Source organism: Crassostrea angulata, chromosome 6, assembly GCF_025612915.1.
Source record: "Crassostrea angulata isolate pt1a10 chromosome 6, ASM2561291v2, whole genome shotgun sequence".
NCBI classification, from domain to species: domain Eukaryota; kingdom Metazoa; phylum Mollusca; class Bivalvia; order Ostreida; family Ostreidae; genus Magallana; species Magallana angulata.
Genome location: NC_069116.1, coordinates 37,461,684 through 37,474,359, shown reverse-complemented (window position 1 = coordinate 37,474,359; position 12,676 = coordinate 37,461,684). Strand labels below are relative to the sequence as shown.

The following is a 12,676-nucleotide window of genomic DNA, read 5'->3' as shown; positions in this document are numbered from 1 at the left end:
ACTTAATAACCTCTGCTTCAGATTCACTGCTGAATTCATATACCATTTGACTACATGTACTTGTAGTGGAATTGTGCTGCTTTCTGCAGAGTGGTCTGTATATAACTCCTCTCAACCTCTCGGACCTGTTTGTGTAACAAGGTGTATGGATCAATCTCCAAGACAATGTTTATTGTTCTCCTGTTCAGCTGTGCATCATCAATTGTATTGATGCCACTACATCCTTAGAAAATGAATAGGTCTTCCTTCTTTATTAGAAAGTTACAAAAATAACTGTTGTAGTATGTATTGCATTTATTAGCCATCACATGTTGGATTCATTCTTTTATAAATTAGTATTTCTGAAACATACAAATATATGCATGATTGTATAATTGTGTTGCATGTTTTTAAACTCTTTGTTATCTCCCCTTATCATAAACATGTCATTCCCCGCTGTTCACCAAAAGAAATAAATAATCTTAAGGCATGAGATGAGTTTTTCATCTTACATATCATAATCATGAATGAACTAATACAATAAAAATCAACATTTTCTAGTGATGACCAATATTTTTCAAATTGAGAAAGCTGAAATTTTTTAACTGATGCATATTTTCTTTCTTTTGTATTTAAAACTTATATGATACAGTAGCTCAACAAAATTTGAAATCTTATACAAGTACATCTACCAAGTATGATTCCCTCTATTTCTTACGGAAATTGATTGTACATTCAAAGCTCTGTAGAAACTAACAAGACTGAAATCTACACTGAAATCTACACAACGTCCATTATATCAATTGGTCGAAACCTACAGCGACATAAGAAAAATCACAAAAGAAGATTATGAAGTTTTTCAATGTTTTATAAAAACTGTAAATATTTATATCTCAAAACTCTATTACAAAGATTGGACAATTTTTACGCTGGGCTGCGCGTACTCTCCGCAACCCTTTGATAATTAAAAGTTTACTTTATTTCTATGGAAAACATTCAACACCACTTTAGTTTGATTTAAATTTTATGACATATTTAGATATACAATATGTATAAATAAACCCATCTAAAATGACAAAAACGCGATTGTCCACGAACTCTTTGGACAACCCTCATACTAGTACATGTATATAATTATAGTGATTACGACCAATGTGCTTTAAAGGGGCATGGTCACGATTTTGGTAAAAAATTATTTTTTTCGATATTAATGTTAACAATCACATTATGCTTCAGTAAGGCATTTTTAACAGGCAACCAAAATTTGAGTGTCATTTGTTGGGTTATAAGCGAGTTACAGAGTTTACAATTATTCGTTATGTAAACAAAGCTTTTGTTTACATTTTGAATGTTGAAGTGAAAATTCCAGTTTTAGACCTAAATTGAATAAGAAGATAGACAAATTAGGTTGGAAAAGATTTTAATGGTATATTGAACCTATGTAAACAAAAACAGGGCACGAGCCTTGTTTACATGACGAAGAACTGTGAGCCTTGTATCGTGCTTAAAACTCAACGACTGGCACCCAAATTTCACATGATCATTAGAAATACATTCCTAAAGTATTGTAAATAATAAAAAAACAGAAAAATAAAATTTGACCAAAATCGTGACCATGCCCCTTTAATGATGGCAGAGCGATTTCAATTTTTATAATTTTTAAGTAGTTGTCATGTCATTCAGTTTATTTTACTCTGTTAAAATTTTTATAATCCGACTAATATCTACTTAATATGATGTAATTTGCATGTAGAGTTTTAATGGAGAAAATTAAAATTTTTAAAAGTCTATTTTTAGAAAAATACTCAATAAAAATATACATGTAATTATATATTTCATGAGAGTAGCGATCAGCTATTCCATTAAAACTTAATGAATATAAACATACTTGTAAATTCATATTTTCTGTAGGATTCTAGAACGAAGAAATGAATCATAAAAAATAATAATTCATATATATATATATATATATATATATATATATATATATATATATATATATATATATATATATATATATAATAAGCATTTGTTGAAATACTTGACTTTGACAATGTTTTAAAACTTATTTATTAATAAGGATGGTCGTTACATTGCTTGTATTTAAAAAAAAACCACACCATGCAACATTAGAATGCTATAATGCAAAATGAAAATGTAACAACAAGAAATTAGGAAATCTACTGTTGAATTTGGTTATATTTAAATCAGTTTACTTCAGAGTTTTCCTTACAATAAAATCCTAAAGCTATGTCACTATTGTAAATTGCTTCGTTGTAAGTTGATTTTTTAAACAAGTGCTTGTGGAAATAATATAAAAAGCAAACTAAAAAACTGAGATCAAAGATTCGTAAATCGATATATGCTTATCATTCAATCGATGCTGTGCGCTGATTACATGTTTATTTTACACGAGTGCATTGATAAATCATTAATTTTTAACGGTGCGCTCGTGATTTTTTTATTTCGAACATTGGGGTGGGGGAAATGGTTTTTTTTTTAAAATTACTAATTTTTAAACATAATTTTTACATGCATATTTATCTTTATTTACATCAATACGTATATATACATACTCAAATTGACATTTTTTTGTCTTTCCAAATATGGACAATATCTTAAATGATTATAATAAAAGAAATATTTTGTTATAAATCTACTTAATTCCTGCACCCCCCCCCCCTCACTTGAAGATTATCAAAGTATGCATACGTTAATGACTTGATCGATATCAGAGATTTCAATGACTAATCTACTTACAAACAAACAGAAGTGAAATAATCTGGATATGGACCATGTCAGTGATCAAATGAAGGTCAACTATGCGTTGTGCAACAGGTCTTATACAGACTCTAATATAGGGGAAAACCTACCTCATACAGAGTATGACTGATATTGGAAACTTCTCTGAGGTCATTAGATCCATAGAGAGATTTCAAATTGGTGTTTACTGTCGCTCAGAGGAACAGAGATCCAAGACATTTAAATGTCCGGAGACTAATGCGTCAGGCGGGGTTTCCCGCTTTGCCGTCTGGTTAAATTTAGACGCAGGACCACATATATATACCCCGAGTCGGTTAACAGGTAAATCATACCTGACACTTTATGATAAAGACTACAGAACAAAATGAACGATCACATCGTCAACAAGATTGAATGGATGTGTTCAGGGGATCCTTTGTGGGTAAGGTTTGAAATCGACCTACTACCCATGTGTCGAAAATAAAATACGGCATTGTTTTGCTCAAATGAAAAAAATAATATAAAAATCTCAGTTCATATCTTCAAATTTTGCAAATGAATAAAAATAATTTCTGACGATTGCACAACAATATGAAATATTTATCTTTATACTCATTTCCTTGATATTTGTTATTTAATTGTTTAAGGATATAACATTGAGTATAGACATTGCATGATTTACATTAATTTTATTTTCAGGACTCCAACGTTACATGGAATACTGCTTATCCGGATCTGACTCCGTGCTTCCAGAAGACTATACTCCGATGGATACCATGTATCCTGTTACTTGTCATATCCCCTCTTAGACTTTGGATATTGTCCTCTAAGGAAAGTTCAAGACAATCCCAGCCTGTGTGCCAATCAGCGTTAAGCCTTGCAAAATATGTAAGTTTGCTCAGTACTGTAGATTCCTTATTCTACGCGGGTACTTAATTATTTGAATTCACGACTCAACTTTGCAACAACTCAATAGAATATAAAATCGCCAACGCCGATTTTCTTCGTCGTTTCATTTAGTTTAAATCTGTCCAAAAACTACAAGCGTGCTTTTAAAATCAGCGAGATATTGTTCTCGCGATTTTAGGCAAATATCGCAAACATCGCGTATCATTAGGAATCTGGTACTGTCATTTACTGATTTTATTTATCAAATTAAATTAAGTACCCGATAATTTCAATTTGATAAAATAAAATTTATTAAGGACAATACATTAAGTTTCTGTTTGATTTGCCTTGTTTTAGGTCCTGTGCCTTGGTCTAGCTCTTCTCGCGTTTCTAGAATGTATAGAAACCGTGTTTGTGAACTCCCTGACGGAGTCGAATGTGAAACCGGAATTCATCTCCCCAGCATTGACAGGAATTACTATGGTTAGTTCACACTGTACAATTAAGTAGACTCTCAAGAAATAAACTTTATAATTTGTCGTATATTATTAGATAATGTAGGCCTCTTTCAACGATGTGTGATTTTTGTGTCTGTGTTTCAGATGGTGGCCAACCACGTCATGTTAACAGAACGACGTCATCGAATGCAATCTTCTGGACTATTATTTGTTTATTGGTTTCTTACGACAGTTTGTCTTACTCTAAACCTCCAGTCTCAGATCAGAGGATTATACGTTCAGGTATTGCTAAGGTTTTCTTATCAAACGATAAATGTGTTTTTTTAATAGATGAAAAAAAACCGTAAAAATATTGAACTCTTTCTTCCCCAATTTTTAAGGAAATCGATTATAATTCAATTATAAAACAAAAGATATTAAAAATGTTGAAATTTTGCAATTTTTTAAAAACTATATTGAATGAAATATATAAACACGTGTAAAATTTGTGTATTGTTACAGGAGGAAATGAGCCTTCATTTCAGCGCTTGCCTGCTGCCTCTACAACTCCTGTTGTCCATTGCCGAACTTTTCCTCACTGGCTTTTTCATCGACAATTTTCCAGAGGATGACGGTTCCAAATCTAAGGTATGATGTCCCTAGATTCATGCGTTCATGAAAAGTTGAAATAATGATTCAAATGTCTTTATACAGAATTATAATATACAATTTATCGTTATAGAAATCGTGTCTTGAAAATAGCCCCATCATGTCGGCGCTTGCATTTTCCTGGTTTACAAGGTAAGTAAAAAACAACAATGAAAAAATAAATATTTATAGAATTTGAAAAATGTCAAACTTCTCTGAGATACTTATTAAATATTGTTGTATTTTTTTTTTTAGAATTGTGAAAGACGCCTACAAGAGACCATTAGAGGCGAAGGATTTGATAGAACTTTCGGCTGACTTAAAAGCAGAATCCACCGTTCCAGTTTTTCAGAAAGCTTGGCGTGATGATTTGAATCGACAGAAAAGGTGAATATTTCCTATAAAAATTAAATTAAACAAAATATGAAGTTTATGTAATGAAAGGACTTGTCACAACATTTTTTAATATGTTTCAGAAGAACTGATGTCAACCAAAATATTTGCAGCGGGAACATAAAAGCATGCCTGTCCAGAGTTATTATGAAGATCCACTTCTACGAGATATTCATCCACTTCCTAATAACCGTCCCAATATATCTATATAGTTTCATTGGCCCTCTGATATTTAGGTAGGCACATGTCAGATTTTAATGTTTTATATGTAAAGGAAATTGACATAGGTTTATGTGAATATATACCTTTATAGGCCAATTGTGCTCTGAAAAAATATGTTATTATCAAACGTATAGAATAAAATATGAAATCACAATTCATTGCTATTTCTAGGAGTTTGATAAATTTTGCTGAAGATGCAGACGACTATCTTTGGCATGGAATTTTTCTTGCCTCTGCTTACTTCTTGTACGGTGTTGTACACACATTTCAAGACACTCACTCAGACCACGTGGGTCATATGCTTGGAATCAAAATCAGGACTTCAGTTTGTGGTGCCATATATAGAAAGGTATAACAGCAAGTAACAATATTATCGCAAAGTTTTTCCAATTTTCCATTTTTTTTTCATTTTCATACATCCATTCCTTTCTTGATTTTCTCTTTGTAGATGGCTAAACTTTCCAATAAAGCCAAGCAGGAATGCACTGTTGGCGAAATGGTCAACCTGATGTCAGATGACGCCACGAAAATTAATCACAGATCCATTTTTGAGCTGCACCTTCTGTTGCTTGGGCCTGTCCAGGCATGCATAGCGATGTACTTCTTGTACCAGGAACTGGGATCGTCTGCTTTAGTTGCATTTTTTCTCCTTGTAGTATTTGTTCCATTAATTGCTGTTATAGCAAAAGCTCAACACAAAATCAATGTAAGTAAAATTTATACCTTAACGTCTGCGAATGCGTTTATCTAATATAGGCTCACATTACATGTATATAACTTTATTGTGCCTTACAGAAAGAAGGAAAGGATATAACGGATAAGAGAATGAAAGTTCTGAATGAAGTCTTCAATGGAATGAAGGTAAATATCTCTCTTTCGCTCTCTCTCTCAAAAATTGTACACTGACATCCGTTAAACATACTGGGCTTCAATATACATGACTTTGTATGAATTGCAGGTATTGAAACTGTATGCATGGGAATCCTCATTTGAAGACAAAATTGGATCCATAAGATCGCAGGAAATTCACGAGAAGACAAAGAATAGATATCTAGACATAGTTAATATGTTCTGCTGGCAAATGTCCGAATTTCTGGTAAGAAACAATTATACATAACAATGTTTTTAATTTTTAATAAATTGGGTTTTTATTTCATCATACTGTTATTAACATTTGATGGTAGAATCCTTGATCAAATTTTTTGATATATTTCTTTGCAGTTCACTTTTTCGATCTTTGCGGTGTACCTGTGGCTAGACGAGGGAAATGTATTAACAACAAAGAAAATCTATTTCATAATGTCCATGATTTCAGCTTTCCGTGGTCCGCTTATGTATATGCCAATAGCCATTACCTCTCTTATTGAGGTGAGTGGGATGCATGCAAGATTAACATATTGCTTAAACTCCAAAACCAATCGCAAGTCTTCCAAGTCGTCTATTATAGTATACTGTTACAAATTACTGTTTAGAATATCAAAGCTATTTTTTAACGTTATACTACTTTCTATATTTATTGATTTTCAATCGTAATTTTTCACAGTTATCGGTTTCCCTTAAAAGAATTGAAACATTTCTGAATCGTGAAGAAATAGACGAATCAGCCATCCAACACAGCGAAGACGCAGAGAAAGCCATAACAATGAAAGCTGCATCATTCACATGGAACAAAGCCAAAAGTCCTTCCTTAAAAAAGTAACGACAAAAGTTACATGATAAAGTGATAATGTGATGTTAATTAAACTTAGAATGCTAGCTTCTTAATTAAATCTTTATTAAAATGTCTCTGTCGAATTTGACAATGTTAATGAAGGCTATAACTTTGTAAACTTGATTTGACAGTATCGATGTGGATGTCTCTAATGGCGAACTGGTGGCAGTGATTGGTTCGGTTGGAGCCGGAAAATCTTCACTTATGTCAGCCGCTATTGGAGAAATGGAGAAAATCTCTGGAACGGTCGATGTCAAAGGTTCTGTAGCATTTGTGACCCAAGAAGCATGGATTCAAAATAATACCCTGAGAGAAAACATTCTGTTTGGAAGAAAAATGAATGTCAAGAACTATAGAAAAGCAGTAGAAGCATGTGCTTTACAAGCTGATCTTGACATTCTTCCTAAAGGAGATGAAACAGAAATAGGAGAAAAGGTATTGAAAATACTTGTTGTACACACTTAATTCAGATAAAAAATTATAGCAAAATTTTGGAGTGTAGTTAAAATTAGCGTTTTTAGCGTTCCTGTGCAGTTGAAGTAAATGCTATTAAGAATGTACGTATTAAATTTTAATTTTGATTTTTTTTTTTCACAGGGAATTAATCTGAGCGGTGGACAAAAACAAAGAGTCAGTTTGGCGCGTGCAGTGTACGATGATGCTGACATTTACTTATTGGACGATCCCCTCAGTGCTGTAGACGCTCGCGTAGGCAGACATCTATTTGATCAAGTGATAGGAAAAAGAGGGCTTCTCAGAAATAAGGTTGGTTTTGTTTTAATTCAAACAAGTACTTTTCACAATTTTCATGATTTTTGTTTACGCTATAGCATGACTAATGTTTACTTCTTACATTTATAGACCCGCGTTCTTGTTACCCATGCCATAAGCTTCTTACCATACGTGGATAGAGTCATCAGTTTGGTAAACGGAGAAGTATCAGAAGTCGGGACCTATACGGAACTAATGGAGAGAAATGGTGCCTTTGCTGAATTTGTACGAACCCACCTTCAGGAGGAATCAAGTTCTGACGATGAATCGACCGATGGAAGTACTAGACCCGCATCGTTCGACAGACAGGTGTCAACAATCGATCATTTAAACACCAAAGAAGACACAGAGAACGAGGAAAGATGTAAAGATTCTAAATTCATCGAAGAAGAGTCTGTTAATCTTGATGAGGTGAGTCAAGTCTCGAAAGAATATTGTTTGCTTACTTACTTTCCTACAAACTGACTTTTCCTTTTTCTGATGTGAATTGAATTTTAAAACGTAAAACGTTTAAAATTTTGTAGGCAAAATGGTCCGCCTATGGTACTTATCTAAAAATCGTAGGACCAGTCCTTTTAGTCATGTTTGCGGCGTGTCTTGCACAAAACGCTGCCGACTTTTACAAAAATTACTGGCTCAGTGAATGGGACTCTGACATCTCGGACAACAAAACAGAACTTAATTCAAGCGCCCAAGTCATCTCACAAGGTTACAAAATAAAGGGATTTGGACTCATTGGTCTGATCAACAGTAAGTACACGCTTGTTGTTCAGGGCTTACACCCTATATGTACCAGGAAAATTGTTATTGACCATATTCTTGATTTTTGCAGCTCTTTTAAACGTACTTGGAGAACTTTCTGTAATATTCATCGTGGTAACATCAGCCAAAAAGGTTCACCAGAAGACTTTGGCCGGTGTGATGAGAGCGCCTTTCAGTTTCTTTGAAAATACTCCAGTTGGCAGAATGGTCAATAGATTCTCAAAAGACATGGAATGTTTGGAACACTCTCTTCCGTGGGTTACCAAGAGCTTTATGCACACCTTCCCGCAGATCGTATTCACTTTAATTGTCATCACTTCTGGGATGCCGTCAATGGTCTACTTTTTGGTGCCGCTGTTCATCATGTATTTTTTGATTCAGGTATATACACAATAACGTGACAGAATAAATTGAACGGCTTATTTTTGGCATTATTTTTAAAGATATTGAAAAGTAGTTAGTTTTCTTTACTCATAAGGATGATATTCAAAGTCTAGCATTTTACTTTATAATAACTTTGATATACTTCACATTTACATATACAAATAAAATTTACGTTTTAGTTTTCTTCCATTGTAGAGATTATTTAGTGTTGCAGCGGGTCAATGCAGAAGAATGAACAAAGCGCTCAGATCCCCTCAGTATTCTTTCTTCAGTGAATCTATCCAGGGAGCGACGACCATTCGAGCTTTCAACAAAACATCTTTATTTGCGCAGGAGTGTGACCGTCGACGAGATGCGTATCACAAAGCTGAACTGACAACTCTTTCCTGTTACAGGTTTGTAAAGGATGCTTAGCTATATAATTTATTACTTTGAAGTAAAATAATAAGCTTGGTTGGAATAGTAATATATTTTTCAAACCATTGATCCTGATAACCAGAAGGGAACACAAAGGGAATTCATTTAAAAAATAAGTTTGTAGATAATATTTATGTTTTTGTTTTGTTATTTTTGAAAGAGGCAAAACTTTATTTAAACATTTTTGAGATAAAAATTGTGTTTGCATGAAATTTAGGCAAACTATTGTTTACAATGTAGTAGAACTAGTCCGTAAAATGCTTTAGTAAAATTGCATTGTTTTTCTCGTCAGTGATTCGACAAAAAAGCAGTTATTACTCCTTGTTCATAATTATTTTGTATTTTGCAGGTGGCTGAACTTTCGTTTAGGATATTTGGGAAATCTGTTGGTGTTCGTTGCTTGCGTGTTGGCTTGTTACCGTCGAGATGTTTTATCAAGCGGAATGATAGCTTTGATCATGACATATGCTGGCAATGTAAGTATCATATTCATTTGCAATTGCTAAAGCTATTGTATTATGACATAATTCGATTAATTTTAAAAAAGTCTATTGTCACTCCACTTTCCTTTATAAGCGTCAATAAAATACTGCTAAATACTTTACCATCATCCAATCATTTTCTATGAATCTCTATGTTTTAGGTAACAGATACACTAAGGTGGATTGTTTTTGCTTTCACGGAGATGGACACAAACATTATAACGGTCGAAAGAATCCAGGAATACATAAACCTTAAACCTGAAGCTGACTGGAGAATCAAAGAAACTGAACCTGCTTCTAATTGGCCTCAACGAGGTCACGTGAAGTTTTCCAATTTCAGTCTGAGGTACAGAGAGGATTTGGAATTGGTTCTGAAAGGAATTGATTGCGATATTACACCCGGGGAGAAGGTAAAAGATACAGTTAATCTTTCTGTCATTTTTTTAAATATATATTTATATTTATTTATTTCTATTATAAAATGGACTACAAAGAACTATATATGATAAGAGTAAAATTTGGCCCCCATAATTCACCATTTTTTAAAGTGTTTCGGGTACATTAAAATGTTGTGTTATAATTTAGAAGAGTTGATATAAAATATATTTTTCACATATTTGTTTGATTTATTTGCAGTCACTTGCAGTATATGACGTCAGAAGTGACGCTATTTCTATAATTCAATCAAAATCAGTCGAAAATTGACATTTTTCTCATCTTTTTACGAATGGGAAATATAGAGCGCATGCTTGAACCAGGACAAATTTTTTGTCACTTATTAGACTTGGCTAGATACATCTCTGATTAAAATATTTTGTTGGTTCAAGCATGCGCTCTATGTTTCCTGAAAGAAAAACTGCTTGAAAACAAGCTTTTTTATGCTAAAATTGCAAAAATGGCGGGAAAAGGTTGTCTTTACATTGCCGTATTTCTAAATAGTGGGCACTTGAATCAAAATGAACATGAAGTAAAAACATCACATATATTTCTGTACAAAGAAAACAAAGAATTGCAGTAAAATAATGATATTCCTTTTAGGGGGCCATTTTAGGCCCATACCATATATAGTCCTTTGGCATACATATTTTGTTTTGGAAAAAATAAAATATTTGATAAAAAAGTTTTACGAACAGACATCTATATATATTATATCTACATTAGGATAAATAGTAGTGTTTACGTCCATAAAGTTAGATTTATCGTTGTTTTTCAGATTGGAATCGTTGGAAGAACGGGAGCAGGGAAATCATCATTAACTCTGGCATTATTTCGAATTCTCGAAAAGGCCGGCGGAAGTATAATCATCGATGATGTAGACATATCAACCATTGGCTTGCACGACCTTCGTTCTAAGCTGACAATTATTCCCCAGGTATAAATTTACCGTCTGAGAAAAATAATGAATAAATTTACTGGAAAGAAGCTATACAAGTAATCACAACTTGTCTTGTATATAATGCAGTACATGGACTCAGAATTTCACAGAATTGATCTTTTTTTTCATTGTTAAGGATCCTGTGTTGTTTTCTGGTACATTACGAATGAACCTGGACCCGTTCAACTCTTTCTCTGACGAGGATTTATGGGAGGCTCTGGAACACGCTCATCTTAAAAAATATGTGGAATCTCTCGAAGGTGGCCTACTTTACGAATGTTCAGAGAGAGGAGAAAATCTCAGGTTCGTTAAACATGATTATAACCATATTGAAACGCAAGGCCTTTCCATCTTTGAATCTTGAATGAAATATACTTTTGAAAAAAGATTATTTATATTCTTGTGTGTTGTTACAGTGTTGGACAGAGACAGTTGATCTGCCTCGCGCGCGCACTTCTGAAGAAGTCCAAGATATTGGTCCTAGATGAAGCTACAGCCGCCGTGGATCTGAAAACAGACAACTTAATCCAGAACACTATACGGCGGGAGTTCTCTGATTGTACTATCCTCACTATAGCCCACAGACTTAACACAGTTCTAGACTACTCCAGGTAATTGAGATACTCTCCAATCATCTGTGCAGTAACCCATTTTATAATTATGTACTGTTAAATTCAAACCCCGCAGTAAATCAGCCATCTATTTTCATCTGTTGCAATAGCTTTTTATTGGAACCCTTAATTTCACACATAATTCATGTAAATAGTTTAAAACTTTTTTTCTCTTTTTCAGAATCATGGTACTAGATAAAGGCCAGATTAAAGAATTTGACAGTCCAGATGTATTGTTGAAAGATGAAAATAGTATATTTCATTCAATGGCCAAAGCAGCTAATCTTGTGTAGATTAAGATGCTTCCTTGACATTCCATTAAATTATCTTAGGTTGCAAAGATGCTTCCATGACATTCCATTACATTGACTTAGATTGTACTTCCTACCTAAGAAAAAAAGAAGTGCAATCAACTTTGAGCTACACACTATAATTCAGTGTTTATTGTTGTCATAAACTGGTGTTTGTAATGTGTATACATGTACATCCATACTTGGTGTCTATCTCTACCATATTTGTGTTCATTGTTTTACAAAATGTGATTTATACATATTCTACCACAAGTAGATTTTGTTAATAAAAGGAATTTTATATCTATGAACACGTGTGTTTTCTTGTAAATTAATGTTATATGGTTCCTCAAGCAGTTGTTCCCTACATGTTTACGTGCAAGAAAAAAAGTCTATTCATTTTCTGCTGACCGTCTGTGATACGTAAAGGGGTAACGTTATCCTTTCTAAAAGTTCCAGCCTAAAACTCAATCACTTCGACAATTTCAATAACGAGATTTTTTTTCGCAGACAAGTTTCTTGCACATACATGTATTTGCTTTTTAATTACAGTACATTCAGTGT

The 12,676-nt window shown here is 33.3% G+C and overlaps 1 protein-coding gene across 1 annotated transcript; it reads left to right on the top strand.

Moving 5' to 3' along the window:
- The first annotated feature begins 3,037 nt into the window (after positions 1-3,037).
- LOC128187224 (multidrug resistance-associated protein 1-like) lies at positions 3,038-12,415 on the top strand. The gene is made up of 26 exons (XM_052857506.1): positions 3,038-3,163; positions 3,421-3,609; positions 3,967-4,092; positions 4,212-4,349; positions 4,569-4,694; positions 4,789-4,847; positions 4,950-5,081; positions 5,171-5,323; positions 5,481-5,658; positions 5,758-6,015; positions 6,105-6,170; positions 6,268-6,405; positions 6,531-6,677; positions 6,853-7,004; positions 7,152-7,455; positions 7,618-7,785; positions 7,882-8,202; positions 8,316-8,541; positions 8,624-8,934; positions 9,133-9,332; positions 9,704-9,830; positions 9,998-10,246; positions 11,050-11,208; positions 11,348-11,514; positions 11,628-11,822; positions 12,004-12,415. Exons 1-26 carry the CDS (start codon positions 3,107-3,109, stop codon positions 12,113-12,115), a joined length of 4,458 nt encoding a protein of 1,485 aa, XP_052713466.1. The 5' UTR covers positions 3,038-3,106; the 3' UTR covers positions 12,116-12,415.
- The last annotated feature ends 261 nt before the right edge of the window (positions 12,416-12,676 follow it).